General features: G+C 34.5%; 1 protein-coding gene across 8 annotated transcripts in view; it reads right to left on the bottom strand.

Moving 5' to 3' along the window:
• Positions 1–3,607: 3,607 nt before the first annotated feature.
• Positions 3,608–19,951, bottom strand: part of TLL1 (tolloid like 1) — a 262,444-nt gene continuing 246,100 nt past the window's right edge. For 2 of the 8 annotated variants that reach the window (XM_060299650.2, XM_060299651.2), the window contains 3 exons: positions 15,433–15,646; positions 9,320–9,570; positions 3,609–8,180 (listed from right to left, as the gene is read on the bottom strand). In XM_060299650.2, the coding sequence (XP_060155633.1) occupies positions 8,046–8,180; positions 9,320–9,570; positions 15,433–15,646 (600 nt within the window). In that variant the 3' untranslated portion in view covers positions 3,609–8,045. Of the gene's footprint in view, positions 8,181–8,200; positions 9,571–15,432; positions 15,647–19,951 lie in introns of those variants that run through there. The other 6 variants (XM_060299644.2, XM_060299647.1, XM_060299648.2 and 3 more) reach the window with 4 other exon arrangements.

Genomic DNA, 19,951 nt, shown 5'->3' with positions numbered 1-19,951 from the left:
GGGTCTTCATTGCAGCATGCAGGATCTTTAGTTGAGGATGTGGGATCTTTTTGTTGTGGCATGCAGGCTCTTAGTTGCAGCACATGGGATTTAGTTCCTTGACCAGGGATTGAACCCAGGCCCTCTGCATTGGGAGTGCAGAGTCTTAATCACTGGACCACCAAGGAAGTCCTGACCATACGGCTTTTATTCTTCACTTTGTTAATGTTATGTATCACATTGATTGATTTGTGGATATTGAACCATTCTTGCATTCCTGGTAGAAATCCCACTTAATTATGGTGTTTAATATATTGCTCAATTTAGATGTTGATATTTATTAAGGATTTTTGCATCTATATTCTTCACTGATATTGGCTTATAAATTTTTTTGTGTGTGTGATGTAATTTTGTCTGGTTTTGGTATCAGGCTGATGTTGGCCTTGTAGAATTAGTTCAGAAATATTCCTTCCTCTCCAATATTTTGGACTAGTTTGAGAAGATTAGGTGTTATCTCTTCTTTAAATGTTTGGTAGACTTCACCTGTAAAGCTGTCTAGTCCTGGACTTCTGCTTCTTGGGAGATTTTTAATTACTGGTTCAATTTCATTACTAGTAATTGGTCTGTTCATATTTTCTGTTTCTTCCTGATTCAGTATTGGGAATCTGTATGATTCTTCTAGTTTGATTGTTTTGTTGGCATATAATTTTAGTAATCTCTTATGATAATTTGTATGTTTGTGGTGTTGGTTGTAACTTATCATCTTTCATTTCTGATTTTATTTATTTGGTCCCTCTCTCTTTCTTCCTTGATGAGTTTGGGTAAAGGTTTTTAAATTTTTAAAAACTTTTCAGAGAACCAGCTCTTACTTTCATTGATCTTTTCTATTTTTTTGGTCTCCATTTCATTTATTTATTCTGTGATCTTTATTATTTATTTTCCTCTACTAACTTTAGATTTTGCTTGTTGTTTCTCTAGTTCCTTTAGGTGTAAGGTTAGCTTGTGTTTATTTGAGATATTTCTTGTTTCCTAAAGTAAGCTTGTATTGCTATAAACTTCCCTTTCATAACTGCTTGTGTTGCATCTAATAGATTTGGTTTGCAATGTTGCCATTTTAATTTATTTCTAGGTATTTTTTATTTCCTTTTTTATTTCTTCATTGACCCATTTGTTGTTAGTAGCTTATTGTTTAGCCTCCACGTGTTTCCATTTTTTTTTTTTTTCAGTTTTTCTCTAGTAGTTTACTTCTAGTCTCATATTGTTGTGTTTGGAAAAGATGTTTAATAAGATTTCAATCTTCTTCAAATTACTGAGATTTTTTTGGAGGCTTAGCATGTGATCTATCCTGGAGAACGTTCCAAGTGCACTTTAAAAGAATGTGTATTCTGCTGCTTTTAGTAAGAATGTTCTGTGTATGTTTGTTAATTCCATCTGATCTAATGTATCATTTAAGGTCAGTGTTACCTTATTTTTTGTCTGAATTATCCGTCCATTGATGTAAGTGATGTCTTAGAGTCCCCTGCTATTATTGTGTTACTGTCAATTTCTGTCTTTATGTTTGTTAATATTTGCTTTATGTGTTTAGGTGCTCCTATGTTTGGTGCATATAAATATACAATTGTTATGTCTTCTGGTTGAATTGATCCCTGATTCTTAGGAACTGTCTTTCTTTGTCTCCTATTATAGTCTTTGTTTTAAAGTCTATTTTGTCTAATATAAATATTGCCACCCCAGCTTCCTTTCATTTCCGTTTTCATGGAATACCTATTTCCATCCCCTCACTTTCAGTCTGTGTGTGTTTTTAAATCTGAAGTGAGTATCTTATAGGCAGCATATATATGGATCTTTTAAAAAATCCATTCAACCACTCTATATCTTTTGACTGGAGCATTTTGTCCATTTACATTTAAAGTAATTAATTATAGGTATGTACTTGTTGTCATCTTGCTAATTGTTTTCAGGCTGTTTTTCTGATTTTTATTTGTTCCTTTCTTCTTCTTTTGCTCTCTTCCCTTGTGATTTGAGGACAATTTTTATTTAGCATTATGTTTGGATTCTCTTCACTTTTTTGCATGTGTACCTATTATAATTTGGATGTGGTTATCATGAGGTCATATATAACCCCATATATATGATTATTTTAATATGATATTTTAATATGATAATCTGTGTGTGATCTGGGGGTAGGGTGGGTCTTGTTGGTGAGCAGGGCTGGGTCCATGGCCCTAATAAGCTAGAAGGAGGATTCCAAAATTGTGCTTGCCAGTGCCAATGTTTTTCCATTGGAATGAGCTGACAATAATATCTGCTGCTAGTGCCTATATCATGAGCGGGAGTTCCATTTGCCTCCTACCCCTCTGGGAAGCTATCCAAGATCAGGAAATGGGTCTGACCAAGGCTTCTTTCAAACTACTGCCTCTGCACTGGGTCTCATAGCCTGTGAGATTTTGTGTGTGCCCTTTAAGAGTGGAGCTCTGTTTCCTATGTCCCTCTGGCTCTCCTGCACACAAGCCCCATTGATTTTCAAAAACAGATAATCTGGGGGCTCATCTTCCTGGCACACAACCCCCAGGTGGGGTAGCCTGATGTGGGGCTTGGACTCCTTGCTCTTTGAGGACGACATCTACAATTGTGATATTCTATACTTTTGTGTTTTGCTGACTGGTGGGTTGTGGGTCTGACTATGTCTTGTCTCTACCCCTCCCAACCCTTCTCGTTGTGGTTTCCTCCTTATGTCTTTGTGGAAAATCTTTTCTACTAGTTTTCAGGTTGTTCTCATAGAGAGTTGCTCTGTGAGTAGTTGTAATTTTGATGTGTCCATGGGAGGAGGTGAAGTCAGGATTCTCCATCTTGGCCACCTCCATAGGTAGTGCTTTTTATAAAATTACATTGTTTAGTTTTGTTTATTAAATAATTACATAAATAAATATCAGAATTTTGATATGTTATCCCACTCTCATTGCTCATCATGAGAATAAATAATTTCATTTATAAGCTGAAAATATGTGATTGATGCAAAAATAAGTTATTTTACACAAAAGTTGAAATTTTAGAAAGCACAAATGTAAGTAAGAAGATAGTGGAAAATCAAGAATAAGGAAAGGATGCTTATGTTAATACTTGTCTCAAAATCCAAACCATGCTGTTTGGAAGAGTGCCCCCCAAATGGTAGTAAAATGCACATGCATTTTTTTTTTTTTGGCTGCACCACAGCGGCACGTGGGATCTTATTTCCCTGATAAGGGATTGAACCTGTGCCCCCTGAAGTGGAAGCATGGAATCCTAACCACTGAACTTCCAGGGAATTCTGCACATGCATGTTTTATATTGCAATTATGTGTTTTTGTGATTTGCTTTTAATTAATATTAATATTTATCTCTTCAACTAGAATTTAACTTTCAAGAAAGAAAAGATTGTGATTGTTTTTCTTTTTAAAGTCTCATTAAATTCTTAATATTTAACATAGTGCTTAGCATATTATAGGAATTAAGCAAATATTTGTTGAATAAATAAATGTCTATGTCTTTTGGCTTAAAAATGACAAAAATTAATACAAAAGACTCTATTTCCATAAAATTCAAACATAACTAATAGATGTACAATGGTGTAAAAATGACTTTAACAAATTTATTACATCTCTGTGGAAAATTTTTCTGAAATTTAATTTTTAATTATACCCCTCTACGGAATGTCCATTAAATAATGCTTTAGGATAGATTTACATATTCAAGCCTTATTATCTATAATCCTTTCACTTTATTTGTCCTTTCTGGGTGTTCTCCTGTTTAAATAATTTTAAGGGCATTCCTTGAAATGGACCTCTCCCTGCCACTTCAACCACCTCTGCTCTGGCAGCAAATGCAGGAGAAGACCCAGCTGCCAGGGCCTTCTATCCACATGTCTTATACTACAGGTTGGTGCTTAGGTCTTCTCTTTTTATAGGCTTTAACCCAAGTAATAGTTTACCTACAAGTCTTCTAAAGTTAGAAGTTGAGATTTATTGCACTGAATTTGTATTCAAAATATTGGACGAGAGGGAGATTATATATATGAGACATGCTCAGGGCCCTATACACTGTTTGGAATCACCTTGTGTTGACCTCTGCACCAAGTAGGTGTCATGGTATTGACTAGAATTACATGGTAAGCCTGAAATCAGTTTGAGTACACTGGTGGGGAGTGAAATGTAGGTAGGTTGAAAGCTGAACAATTTAAAAAGTACATGTCAAAAGAAAGTTTGGAGACTAATAATAATATTTCGCATTGTATAAGATCCAACCTTTCCATCATTTCCTAAGCTAATGACAAAATTTCTCAATTTTATAACAATAGCACTAAAAGACTAAAAGTTAAATGTTCATTGGTAACCATTTATTATGCATTGATGTAAAAATGCATCCATAGACCATCTTTTCTTTCTTTTTGATAAGCTCATATTACATATTTTTTCTAGTAAAACAGACGTCATCACTGCAGCTCAAGTTATAGATCTTTATATGGTAATTATTTTTCCTGTTTTCTTCCTCCCATGCAGGATTTAATAAGTGGTATTAAGGTTTTCCTTTATCCAAAATATTCTTGCTAAATAAAATTATTGTTAAATAAAATTTCCAAACATTTTGTTAATTGCTTTAAGAAAAGTTATTTTTAATGTCACACATCGCTATAGTTTACTAAATCTAAAGAAATATGTAATTTAATATTTCTTTTAAAAAAATTTTAGCCTTGTGAAGAGTAATTAGATGCCTTTAGAGATTTTCTATATGTGAGAATAAAATTTCATTATCTGAGGCTTACTATCAAAAATATAGTAATAGAAACCAAACAAAAGAGACTAAAACATTTAAAAACAAAATTGAACAGAATTTGAATCTGATAACTGTGGTATACTAAAATTAATCCAAGATAGCAAAAATTCAGCCAACACAGGCAGGGGACATTTGGAGACTTTGGAAATAGAATTGCTGTTTCTCATATATTTATTTAAAAATGTTGTTTTGTTCAGTTGTCAAGATTTCCTAAACAAACTAGATTAATATTCAAAATTGAATTTAAAAATAATTTAGTAAAATCATATAAAGTGGGAGCAGTTTTTTTCTATGTATAGTTAGTGAGGATTGTATAGGAGTTAGAACTTTGGCAGATAGAGAGTAGAGGTTGAAAATAAATTTACAAAACTAATAAAATGCCTAGAACAGTAATTAACAATTATTAACACAATCACAATGAAGCTGTTTGTGTTTGAATTTAACAACACACTTAAGCCAAAGTCAAATTAATATAAAAATAATATTCAGTGAGCTGATATCTGACATAAGGTACAATAAAAAATTAATGTTCCCATTGAAGACCTAAGTTATGACAACATCTCTGTGGTGTGCCTTCTAAATACTTTATTTCTCAGTTGTGTTAAAGGCAGCTCATTGTGGCCTAATAAGATGTCAGTCAGAATATTAACAATATTTCTTAAAGTAGAACACTACATTTCTCCTACTACACCAGATAAAATAATTTAATATATTTATTTTAACAAAAGGCCCATAGTTACTAACTCCAAACTATATAGTAGTTTTTTTGTTTTTCACATTTCTAGTACTATCTATGGTTCTTAAAGATATCTACAGTTGATATTTGAATTGTCATGCTATTACTGAAAGGAACAATGCTTATCCTGAAAGTTTTACTGTAATTCACCTCTAAAATTGACTTTATGTGGAGAAGTTTCATCATAAAATATATCTACTATTTATATAGGTCAAGATTGATTCTACTACATTTTGTAGAACAAACACAGATTTTTATATCAAACAATCTGGGCTTTAACATCTGACTTTACACTGTGACCCTGGGAACATTATATGCCTTCTTTGAGCCTCATTTCCTAAACCACAAAATGAGAACATCACCACAGTTCTCAAAGGGTGGCATAAAGGTTAAAAAGAGCTAGTGTATGTGCCTAGTACTGGGCTGGGCACAGTGTAGTATATTAGGTGTTAATGTTTTTTTTCTCCTCTAATTCCCATTCCCAATATTTTGGCTAACTGGAGATTCGTAAAAAAAAATATAGAAGAGTTACTGGAATAAATCAGCTCCACTAAAAAGCTCATTATATTGCAGGCGTTAGTTATACATTTCCAATGTAACATTCAGTAAGATCAAAAGATTGGTTTTAAAAATGTATTTACATAATAAAATTCATATGCAAGAAAAGATTTCCAAGGCAACAATGACAAAAAAAAAAAAACAAATAAGCTAAATCTGTGTGTATAGTTTAATTTTGTAAAATGAAGAAAAATTCTCAATTTTATTAAATGTTGAATGTTCATGGACAGGTAACAGAACAAAAGCTACTTCATATAGCAATCTATATCAATATCAAAAAATATGAAAATAGAGTTTCTCTGAAGGAAGGAGCCTTTTTAAAATGGGGTTGATAATAATTAGAAGTTCCCATTATTTGTCCATGAAACGTCCTATGAAAGGTGCTACTTTAGGATTTTAGTAGAAATTGGCACATAAATTTAAACTTTTCAACCACCCACTACTTTTCACCTCCTTGTAACTCCACTCATTCAGACAACCTCACATATACATACATTAATATTTTTTTAAAAACCTGCCTTTAAAGCAGAAAATTCATTTTCTACCGTAAAAGCAGGTCACCATACTTATATCCAATGCTCTCAGTCACAGAAATGGATTTTCCTCATAGAAATGCTAATTAACATACACTATTATGTTCAACTTTTCAAAAGTTGTGTCTCTTAGGAGGATCTGCTCGATCATGTGAAAGAATTCTAAGGCAATATAAGCAGTTGTTCCACAGGACAAGTGTTGCCCTTGCAATGATATACTCTTGATACATTAAGTCTTTAGTCTTCAAGTGCTACCAGCCAGACAGAGACATTCATAGTCTACAGGTGGTTGGCTCAAAGGTCAAAAACTTTGTTTAAAAAAATGTTTATGGAATAGCACCATGGAAAGTCTTTCAGAAACAAATCGTTTTTTTTTTTCAACATTGCATTAAAAAAAACTGATTTCTAGGAAGAGAAAGAAAGAGATCTTTCAATTCTAACAAGGCCTACTTCCACTTCATTTCATTTCATTAAAAAAAAATACATTAACCATGACAACATCAACATTAACTACAACAGATCAACAACAAAAGAAAGACAATAGCAGCAGTGGAACTTGAGTATGAACCATCCAGGCAGTCGCTTAGAAGAATCCTGTTCACACCTGTTGGGAGTTGTCTCATCAAGTTCATAAGACATCACAAGTCTTCTTGAATTTGGTATGAAAAGACAGAACTTTCACTGAAAGAACTGAGTTTACCAATCAACTGGGCATTTTCCAGCACTTAAATAAATGATATCTAGAGTTAACTGCAATGATAGATAGTATTGACATTTCAAACTTGTCAGAATGTCACAAAAAGGAAGTGGTCTCGAGATCATTTGTTTCAAAGAGGTAAATTTAGCCTGCAAGTGAAAATAATGAAGCTGAAATATTCCAGTTTCCAAGCATTGGTCATACCCACATTTAAAGTATAAACCACCCTCAAGAGACTCCCACTTCACAACAACTTATATGGGTCTGGTTTACACTGTCTTCAAGATCCAAAGTCAAAGCAATTATCCTAAGATACAAGGAGAGGGTATTCCAGTTTATGACCTGCAAGGTCATTTTACTTTTCCCATATATTGAAAAATTGTCAAAACGGACACTCTGCAGGGTCACAGACCCTGAATGGGACTGTCTGAATTGTGAAGCAGCTATGGTGAGCTGTGAACAAAGGATTGTAAAGTCTTCTTTGAAGCATGAGATGCCCTTTCACCAACTTTATTTATATTTATACTGTCAAGAATGAAGTTCAGATATCCTGGTAATGTTGATCAGGGTTAGCTGGAAACTTCTCTTTTAGTACAAAGATAATTCTGGTCTTGCAGTTTTCTTCTGCTCAAACTCATTATATAAAACTTTGTGCTAAAATCTTCATTTAAAAAAGAAATACATCTTCTTTCCATTATGCCCATTCCTTTATGTTTTGATGGAGGTTATGGTGTTAATTTTTGGTATGCGTGGTATCTGGATATCTGATGCTTTTGTATCTTATATGAAATCCTTTCTTGCTGATTGTGTCATCAGTGTGAAAATGAATTAAAACTGTATCACCAATTGAATAGGTCTCTTCTGGTGGCTGAAGACAAAAACAAACAAAACAAATAAACAAACAACAAGAATGAATTATTTTTTCTTCAATGTAATTCATGTTTGGGAATTTTTTTGGTATATAATTTAAACCTCCCAACAACATTGAAAAGTGGATAAGAGTGACTTTATTTTACAGATGAGAAAACTTGAGTTTCAGAGAACAGATGACATGCTCAAGATCACAAGCCTGATCAGTGATATAGCTGAGCTTTGAACATAATTAAGTTTACTTCCAAGTTCTGAAACTTGGTGTTTTTTCCCAAAATTTTAAGCCAATTTCCTTTGATTTACAAGTAATTAAAGTGAGGTTCACAAAGGATAAAGGGACATTAAATCTATTTCAGAAGGTGCTCTGAGGCAGAGCCACTTCCAGAATCCAAATCGTCCATTCCTTCTTGCTTTAATAATCTAAGTACCAAGAATAATTTTTGTTTCATTTCAGTAGCTATTTGGACAGGAGTTCAATATTATTTAAGAAATGGTCACTGGTAGACATTTGAAAAATGGGACTAATATCTTCAGAACAAAGTATGTATTCAGATGAACATTTGATATTAATGCAGTGAATCGTGGGGGAAAAGCATTGAGAAAACCTTAAGCTTTCCTGTTTCTTATTTCTCATGTTGACAACCTCTGACCTATGTTTTGTACTCCATCCTGTGCCCACTGCAATGGAGCAACATTCAATAGTACCAGCTAAACCCCCACACCAATGGTAGATACTGTCACTTATCAAATATATTGTTGAGAGAGGAATGCCAATGATGTGCATATTCTTTTTGCTTTATGCTTTAATTTATGAAGCTTACAAAATTGTCAAAGGTGTGTATTTAGGCATATTTCTTTTAGATAATTAAACATTTAAATATTTATTGCACAATAAAAACATGAATTGAAAAAGGATGTGGACAGTAACAAGAAATTATAGCTATTGAATTCATCTGTCTTGTTCAATATTATTGAGCAAATTCATTAGAGATGGAGAAGTAAGGGAAGAAGAGGCATGTTATAACTTGTCAAGCCATTTTGTAAAAGCACTGCTGATTTGCATATGTTACACATATCAATCACCAATTTATAGGCATTTTTATCATGTCTATGGTATCCTGCTCGTACTGTATTTACCCCTGATCCACAGAATCGACCAAGCCCCACCGCTGTTGAATCGAGACCGTCAAAGAGCTCAAGATAGTCATAGCCACAGTCGGCTTCTTCTTCCACTTCAAAAATCTGGAAGGATAACTCGAGTCGAGAGCCCCGTTCTGACACTAACAGCCATTCACAGTCAACTTGTCCTGGATAGTTGTTATCACCAAACTGAGCATGTGAGTACAGATCTCTGGGTTTTGATTCCACTTTCAGTCTGCCACCACACTCTGCCCAGGAAAGAAAAATGAAATAAGTGAGCTCAATGAGGTTTAACAATTCAAATTTGTCTTTTAATATAGTCTAACCACTCTCTAACTTCTGTATTCATTTCCACCATCAGTTATGTTCCCTATATTTGAAGATTCAGATGGCATAGTGAGTACTGCTATAGGCCCTAAAGAGACTGTTGGGTTGGAATTTCAGCTCCATACCTACTAGCTCAGTGACTTTGGATAAGTGACATCACTTCTCTTATCCATAGGGTAAAGTGGTCAAGAGTAAAGTGCAGATGATAATAATAGTACCAATCTTAGTGGGTTTTGAGGATTTGATTAACACATGAAAATCACTTAAAACAGTACCTGCCATATAGTAACTCTCAATGCATTTTTTTATTGTTATATCTCATGTTGTTTTCAGTCTTAAATAACTGTTTTCATGGAAAAAAGGTCAGTGTCTTAATTTGAGTTTAATCTTAATAATTTAAGAACCCAGAATCCAAAGGAATAAGAAATAACTTAAAGATCAGCAAAATATATAAAACTCGTGTATGTGTATATGTGTCATATAGAACTCTCTGCATAGAATATACAGACCAGTATTACTTTACTTAGGTAGAAATATTTATCTAACTTGGTTGGGAAAAGCATACACACATCATTAATTGTAGTTATTTTTGTAGTTCCAGCACCTTGTCAGTTATATTTTGTGATTTTAATAAATAAAGGAATTTAAAATGCTCTTTTTATGGCTTTTTCAGAGAGATATTAATAAATATAGGCTTTACCAGTTACTACTTTTGTAATTAGAGGTAAATATACCAAAGAAATATATAAGCCTGCATAAGGTTTACAGTTAGTGTAATTTAGAGAATACAAATTTTCAAAATTTTCTCAGGAACTCTTTGTAGTCTGAGCCCCCAGATTTTACAATGACTAGAGAATAAATTGTAGAGGAAGTCTACAACGTCTCCTCCAACCAAGTACATATACAAACATATGGCTGGGGGTAGGGAAAAAAAAGAAAGGGATATGAAAATTGTCAGGAGAAAGTAGAGTTTCTTTCTGCCCTTATTTGCCAATGACTGAGAGGTTCCTGGGAAACAGTAATTTCAGTACTAAAACCAGGAAAGTCCCAAGAAAACTGATATGAGTTGGGAGGGAACAAAAACAAAAATCCAATGTGGAAAGATTTGGACAGCTAAGCCTCTGGTTATCAAAACACAATTGTAACCCTGGTGTGGTCATCTGTGACCAGATTGTCCTTGGCAGGACCCAGTGAAAGTGAATTAGGACAGCTAAAATTCTTAGATTTTTCAGATTTGTATATAATTTACCTACATTGTGGTTTGGTGATTTTAAGTAACAAAATATTTCTGAATTCCCAGGATGGAACCCCATCTAGATGTGTCTGAATACAAGTAGGCTCAACCAAAACTATGGGCATTTTCACAGACAACTGCACATTCAGAGACCTTTGTGCGACTAACTTATGAAAGAACTTCCAACTAGGGTTTCAATCATGAGAATGGCTTCCCCATCATGTTAAATGATGTCCCTTTGTCTTCCAGATGGTAGGTGGGGTGTCTTGCACAATCTATTGATGTAGGTGCCACAATTACAAATGTAAACATGTGAAGAAACACATGTGCTTAGAACCACTCTGGAAAGATGTAAAACTGATCAGTCTTGGGAATCATCTCTTAAGTGTCACAGACTGGAAGGCAAGCATCCTTCCTTTCCCACCACGGTGCTTCTCTTATTCCAGTAATTCCAAGAATTATTGTCCTCTCCGTGTGACAGAACTCCACAGCTAACTGGTCTGGGTACAAATCTGAGCTCTATGCTTCATCAGCTGTGGGATTTTGTTCCCCACTTCATTCCTAAATTGGGGATCATACATATACTCAAATGATAGGGTCTAGATGAAGAGTGATGGGCTAATATATGTAAAATCATTGAAGGATACCTTGCACATAGGAAAAGCCATATAAGTATACACAATCATCATTTTGTTATTATTTTCTAGTCAGAATATCTAAATGCCACCATCTATACTCCTAGAGATCCACTCAGGCATGAAAAGAAAAGCCAGAAAAATTGAAAAACAATTTAAAGCACTATTAACCTGTTTTCAGAAAGGAAGGATATTTTTGAAGGCCAGTAAAATATTTTGTGAAAGTATTTCTGAATTCAATATATAAATGTATAAACCAGTGTAATCTCATTTACAGATATTTTAAAAATTTGACTTATTCTCAAAGTTTGATATAATTCAGTGATTTATTTTGTTTACAACTGTCAGCACTTGTATTACTTTTATTCCACAACCCAGGAAGGGGTGGACTATGGGAGAGGCACTGGCTTCTGTGTGCCTACTTCAGAGAAACAAAGTAGCAAAACAAATCAGGATCCAGAGGAGACAATTCTCTGTCAACCCCAGATCAGAACAGAAATCAAGAAGGAAATGAAGTATTTAAACAAAAAGAGATTTCACAAAGCCTTTGTGAATCTGAAATGTGAGGCATCATTATTTGATTTTATTGAAAACTTCTAGAAAATGACAATACTCAAAACAAATGACTTAAACTACAATTAAGAGTGACTTAAAATGTTTCAGAAAGGGTGGCCCTCATTTTAATTTGGAAAGACTTCTGTTCATTTCCTGGTAAAGTGTTAAATCCCTGTGAGGGCCTATAATTTGAGCAATAAATGCTTTTAGTAGGCACTATAATTTAATTAAGTTCTATCAAAATAATTTCTAAGGAGCCTAATAATATATTATTTGATTTTTAAATTAGGATGATGCTTTCTGCTGCAGAATAAAGTCCTACCTGACATGCCATGTTTTAAAATACTTTCTCTCCACACTCCCCCTCTTTTTCTGTATTATAGCCTTATCCTCTGAGAGAATATATAGGTTATTTTTTTTTACTGAGTTTTTTTCTTCAATAGTTTATCTAAGGCTGGCCTAACACCATTTGTTACCTGATTAAAATAAATTTGGACTTTTAGAATTTGGACCTACCTTTAGAGGAAAAAGGGACTTTTTCCAACAAAGTCCATTTCCCATTGATTTGGATAGTATTACTTGTAAAAAAAAATAGCTATAAAGCAATATTAATATTTCTCTTCACCTAATTTCAAAATTTGTAGTATTATAAGCTTTCCTTGTGGATAAAATTAAAATTGTATATAGAAATATAAATTTACTCAAGCAAATTAAAATGTATACTTCAGGGCCCCTTAATAAAAGTTACATGTATTCTAGAAAACATTAAATAATGAATAAATGCTTTATACATTTAGCAGAAATTGACAGATGTGGTACTGGACTTGGCTGTCTTGGTGGTAAAAACTGACTGAAAATCATAAGTTTAACTTATCAGACTATAGCTGTCAAAAGGCAGGAATTCCTTCTGTTTTCTCATAAGTTACCACAAAATTCCTAATTTTTTGCTATGAATTACTAATACTTTACAGTGTCTATTCAAAGCAGGTACCAAATAAATATTTCATGAAAGACTGTGGAATAAACTTGTTAAAGAGAAAGCTTTCAAAAGAAATAAATAGTAAGCAGTACATAAGAATATTTCATCATGTATGGCTACTTGAAAGTAACAGTGTAAATAAAATCTACCCAGAAAATTCAAAGACAGCTGGTTAAGTGAGAGCAAAAATTTACATGTAAAATAGACAAGCAAACAAACAAACAGGTAATGCCAAAAATTTTGACTAGCACAACTGAGCAGGAGTTGGGAGGCTAGGACTCTAATTCTAACTATTATTTTTTGTGCTACTTCAGTTTCATTTGAGTCTTAGTCTCAAAATCCTCATTTCTGAGATGACAGGACCGAATCATGTTTTGCCTACAAATTATGATTGAGGCTGATCACGTGGGTATTTGACTGGATTTGAACTGAACAGGGAGAAAAAATGAGCCTATTCAGTTGGATAGTTAGGACAGAAGATTTGATTAAGACAAATAAGGAAGCATTCAGTCTCTATTGTTTCAATTAACAGTGATCCAGTTTTGTATTGGTTTCCTTCCTAATCCAAAATGTTTATGTTAAGAAAAAATATACCAGAGTAGAAAGTGCATGAGCATTGGAAACAGAATTAGGATAAAATCCAGGCTTTGATATAATTTTAGAAGTCTTTGCAAATTAATTAATCCTTCAGATTTTAAATTTCTTTATCTGAAGATAAAGATAATAATTCATACATCATATAGCTCTTTTGAGAACTCAATGTATGTAATTTATATTAAGTATATGTATGTGCCTGAAATATCAAGTGCATGCTATATATACAATTGGATTTCAATATATGATCTCTATGATAAGATAATTAGATCCTAACAGTGGATTCTAAATGGTAATACAAACACTGAAATGGGTCCAGAGCAGAGGCTATGAAAATTAAGGAGTCATGGAGTTATATAGCTGCAAGAAAACTTGAGATTTAAGGTAAAGGTAAAGATGAAAAGAGAAACTATAAAAGTAGGTTTTTATGAAACTACGACAGAGGAATTTATAGGTAAGTAATTTAAAAATAGTGTATCAGCTCTTTCAAGAGTTTTGATAACATACTTTTACACTCCATTCTTAGAACCTGTGACAGCCACGATTATTTAAAAAATTGTGCCATTAACTCTGTGCTTCAGAAAAATATTGATCAAGTCATAGGACTCCAATTTTTCCATTCCTTCAATGTGTGACAAGTTATCAGGAAAATATTTAAAGAACAAACATCAAGTGTATAAAAAAATCCTTCATTAGTATGAAAATTTTAATCCATGAAAGATTTTTCTCAAACCAGAATATTTATATTAATCATGAGAAATAATTATTTTGTATTATTTATGAGTCCAGTCATTACTAGCATGAATCAGACAATATCCACTTTCTCACAAATAGACTTCAATATAAATCTAATGCTCGTAACAGAATATACTAGAGTGGAAAATAATATTGGACAATGGAATAAAGTTATGTTTTCTAAAATAAAAGGAAAGGAGAAAACAATAATCAGGAAACCATGACAAAAATTACTGCACTAAAATTGTTTCATTGATGAATTTGTAGCCTATTATACTGCATTTTACTCCAAGATAGACTTGTGTCTCAATAGTTTTGGCATTAGAACTGCCACTAGGTGTCACTATAAGCTAAATGATTTCAGTAAATATGATTTTTTTTTTTTAACTGAATAAAAAAAGGATATTTACTGGACATTTATGGAATATATTATAAATTTGATCCAAATTATAAAAAAGTTATTTGAAATTTTTGCTTAAAATTTTCCATATTTTTCTAAATTGTATTTTATTTCTTAAAGACTTCCATTACAGCTGGAATCTGTAAGAGTCAAATTAGGGATTAGGATTAGGGAAAAGACTGTGTTGCCTACCAAATAAAAGGGGAAAAAATAAAACTCTGTAAAACAGAGAGTTAAATTCCAAATTTGGTTTACAAAAATATATTAATGTGAAAGTTAGCTAAACAAGTAGGATTTTAGCAAAAACAAAATTTTTGAATTCCAAGCTATAGATTTCTATCCGTTAAATATAACATATAAATCAAACTGCTAAAGTTAACATGGAATACACTACATAAATATTTAGAGATAGTTCTTCTTGATCATACCACACTGAACATGAATCAGATCAAATTATTGTGTTTCTTTTAATTAGTTCAACAGCTACAAAGATATTTAGTTAGGATGCTATGTGGTTCTCAAGTATTTCACACAGTGCTTCAGTGAGACTTCTTCTGATTCATTTATAATCCTGTTATAGATTCCCTGCACACACTAGAAGAGAAACTTGGATCTTACTCAGAAAAGAGAAGCATCCCCTAATTTACTGACCTGTAGAATGTGTGGCTTGAAAGCCTTTTCTTTGAACAGATGCATCAGAAACAAACCGAACAAACATTTTATTTCCAGTAGCCACAAGGGGCTCTGGTATCTTGTTCCCACATAGTCGTCCAAGAATTGGTGATTTTTCCGTTTCTCCATCAAATACTTCCAAATGATCATAAGCACATTCTTGATGCTGCTCAATCTCAAACTCACTAAAGATCTATTAAAAAAGAAAGAAAGAAAGGGGAAAAAAATAAAAAAGCCACATATCACTCAAAATGGATTCTTTTCTTTGGAGCAGAAATACAGAACAATAATATGTCCAGGCCATGCAAATGATTCAATCCATCTAGCACATTATCGAAAGGAGTGTGAAATCAATAAAATATGAAGTCTCTAGGAAGACTTTATAATGAGGAAAACAATGTAATAACTTCACGTGAAATTCTATTGTACTATTTGACTATTGCAACTAATTCTACTATTAAAATTAAGTCTACTCCAGAATTTAGACAGATTATAATAACAAATGATATTTTATTCTGAATTTATTCTTAATGGATCAGAAAATTTTAAACAATTATATTTAAAAAATGAGTCCTTCTGGTGTTAATGATCATAAACTACTGAACATCATCATACCATTGAGCACTTAAACTAAAAAGAAAACTCCATAAAATAATTAAACAAGTAATTATTTTCACAGAAGTTAAATATAGTAAATCTTAATAGAATACATAACACATTTCTTTATTTAGATCTTACAACCCATATTATTAGAAAACACTAATATGACTTTAAGCTAGATTATTTTTAGTTAACTGTTCAGAGAGATGGTACATTTATTTTAATATTTGGAGTCTTGCAAAGTTTAGTATGTTTTTTTATGTGTAGCAAATTCTTAAAATAAAAGTTTATTAAATATTTAACACATTAAATATAATGATGAAAAGTTTAATTGAGACTGACTGAAAATAATAATTGTCCAAACTATTAATAATCCCAGGGATTCTAGGTTATTTGTCATTGCCAATTAAGGCTTTTTCCATTCCTCATAAAAACCATCATACATTCAAGAAATAAACCATCACCCCTACTTAAGCCTATAGAGCAAAGCTAAAATATATATAAAATAAATTGGAGGAAATATAAAATATGCTTGAAAATGTATTAATTTTGCTACAATCCCTACAGCATAAAATATTTGTACATAAACTTTCTACATACATGTTTTCTTTAATGCAGTTTTGTGAAGTGATTATAATTCTCAATTTAAAGCATACATTTTGTATTTTTGAAAGAAAAAAGTGACTAAGACAGGTTCTCCCTCACTGTTGATCACATTTATCTATTCCAACCACACTACCATCTGCTCTCACTTCTGACTTTAGAGGAGTAAGGGAAGAAATGAAGGAAGCAATTTATATTAATTAGGGAGTAGGAGAAAAGATTGAAGAGACAAAAGAAAAGGAAAAGGGCTGATCTCTCATGTCCCATTCCACTGTGCCCTACTTAAAAATATAAATTAAAATGTTATAACCAGAGGTGAGGGGGAAGATGGCGAAAGAGTAAGACACGGAGATCACCTTCCTCCCCACAGATACATCAGAAATACATCTACACGTGAAACAACTCCTACAGAACACCCACTGAACGCTGGCAGAAGACCTCAGATGTCTCAAAAGGCAAGAAACTCCCCACGTACCTGGATAGGGCAAAAGAAAAAAAAATAAGCAGAGACAAAAGAATAGGGACGGGACCTGCACCAGTGGGAGGGAGCTGTGAAGGAGGAAATGTTTCCACACACTAGGAAGTCCCTTTGCTGGCGGAGACTGCGGGTGGTGGAAGGGGGGAGCTTCGAAGCCACGGAGGAGAGTGCAGCAACAGGGGTGCGGAGAGTAAAGCGCAGAGATTCCCTCACAGAGGATCGGTGCTGAACAGCACTCACCAGCCCGAGAGGCTTGTCTGTTCACCCGGCGGGGCGGGCGGGGCTGGGAGCTGAGGGTCGGGCTTCGGTCAGATCGCAGGGAGAGGACTGGTGGCGTGAACACAGCCTGAAGGGGGCTAGTGCGCCACAGCTAGCCGCGAGGGAGTCCGGAAAAAACTCTGGACCTGCCTAAGAGGCAAGAGACTTTTTCTTCCCTATTTGTTTCCTGGTGCGTGAGGAAAGGCGATTAAGAGTGCAGCTAAAAGGAGCTACAGAGATGGCCGTGAGCCGCGGCTATCAGCACAGACCCGAGAGGTAGGCATAAGACTCTAAGACCGCTGCAGCTGCCACCAAGAAGCCTGTGTGCAAGCACAGGTCACTCTCCACACCTCCCCTCATGGGAGCCTGTGCAGCCCGCCACTGCCAGGGTCCCGCGATCCAGGGACAACTTCCCCGGGAAAACGCATGGTGCGCCTCAGGCTGCTGCAACGTCATGCCGGCCTCTGCCGCTTCAGGCTCTCCCCACATCCGTACCCCTCCCTCTCCCTGGCCTGAGTGAGCCAGAGCCCCTGAATCAGCTGCTACTTTAACCCTGTCCTGTCTGAGCGAACAACAGACGCCCTCAGGCGACCTACACGCAGAGGCGGGGCTGAATCCAAAGCTGAACCCCAGGGGCTGTGCAAACAAAGAAGAGAAAGGGAAATTTCTCCCAGCAGCCTCAGGAGAGGCGGATTAAATATCCAAAATCAACTTGATGTACCCTGCATTGGTGGAGTACTTGAACAGACAATAAATCATCCAAAATTGAGGAGGTGGACTTTGAGAGCAAGATATATTATTTTTTCCCCTTTTCCTCTTTTAGTGAGTGTGTATGTGTATGCTTCTGTGTGAGATTTTGTCTGTATAGCTTGGCTTTCACCATTTGTCCTAAGATTCTGTCTGTTTTATATTTTACTTAAAATTTTTTTTCTTAATAATTATTTTTTATTTTAATAAATTTATTTTAATTTAATTTAATTCCCTTTCTTTCTTTCTTTCTTTCTTTCTTTCTTTCTTTCTTTCTTTCTTTCTACTTTTTCCCCCTTTTATTCTGAGCCGTGTGGGTGAAAGGCTCTTGGTGCTCCAGTGAGGCATCAGGACTGTGCCACTGAGGTGGGAAAGCCAACTTCAGGACACTGGTCAACAAGAGACCTTCCAGCTCCATGTAATATCAAATGGCAAAAATCTCCCAGAGATCTCCATCTCAACACCAAGACCCAGCTTCACTCAATGACAAGCAAGCTACAGTGCTGGACACCCTATGCCAAACAACTAGCAAGACAGGAACACAATGCCACCCATTAGCAGACAGGCTGCCTAAAATCATAATAAATTCACAGACACCGCAAAACACACCACCAGACGTGGACCTGCCCACCAGAAAGACAAGATCCAGCCTCATGCACCAGAACACAGGCACTAGTCCCCTCTACCAGGAAGCCTACACAACCCATGGAACCAACCTTAGCTACTGGGGACAGACACCAAAAACAACGGGAACTACGAACCTGCAGCCTGCAAAAAGGAGACCCCAAACACAATAAGATAAGCAAAATGAGAAGACAGAAAAACACACAGCAGATAAAGGAGCAAGGCAAAAAATCACCAGACCTAACAAATGAAGAGGAAATAGGCAGTCTACATGAAAAAGAATTCAGAATAATGATACTAAAGATGATCCAAAATCTTGGAAATAGAATAGAGAAAATGCAAGAAACATTTAACAAGGACCTAGAAGAACTAAAGAGGAAACAAACAACAATGAACAACACAATAAATGAAATTAAAACTACTCTAGAAGGGATCAATAGCAGAATAACTGAGGCAGAAGAATGGATAGGTGACCTGGAAGATAAAATACTGCAAATAACTACTGCAGAGAAGAATAAAGAAAGAAGAATGAAAAGAACTGAGGACAGTCTCAGAGACCTCTGGGACAACATTAAATGCACCAATATTCGAATAATAGGGGTCCCAGAAGAAGAAGAGAAAAAGAAAGGGACTGAGAAAATCTTTGAAGAGATTAGAGTTGAAAACTTCACTAATATAGGAAAGGAAATAGTTAATCAAGTCCAGGAAGCACAGAAAGTCCCATACAGGATAAATAAAGGAGAAACATGCCAAGACACATATTAATCAAACTTCAAAAATTAAATACAAAGAACAAATATCAAAAGCAGCAAGGGAAAAACAACAAATAACACACAAGGGAATCCCCATAAGGTTAACAGCTGAACTTTCAGCAGAAACTCTGCAAAGCAGAAGGGAGTACCAGGACATATTTAAAGTGATGAAGCAGAAAAAACTGCAACCAAGATTACTCTACCCAGCAAGGATCTCATTCAGATTCGATGGAGAAATTAAAACCTTTACAGACAAGCAAAAGCTGAGAGAGTTCAGAACCACTGTACCAGCTTTACAACAAATGCTAAAGGAACTTCTCTAGGCAAGAAACACAAGAGAAGGAAAAGACCTACAATAACAAACCCAAAACAATTAAGAAAATGGGAATAGGAACAAACATATTGATAATTACCTTAAATGTAAATGGATTAAATG

The sequence above is a fragment of the Globicephala melas genome, chromosome 5, assembly GCF_963455315.2.
Source record: "Globicephala melas chromosome 5, mGloMel1.2, whole genome shotgun sequence".
NCBI lineage: Eukaryota > Metazoa > Chordata > Mammalia > Artiodactyla > Delphinidae > Globicephala > Globicephala melas.
The sequence above is the reverse complement of the archived record's forward strand: the minus strand, read 5'-3'. Positions and strand labels throughout refer to the sequence as shown.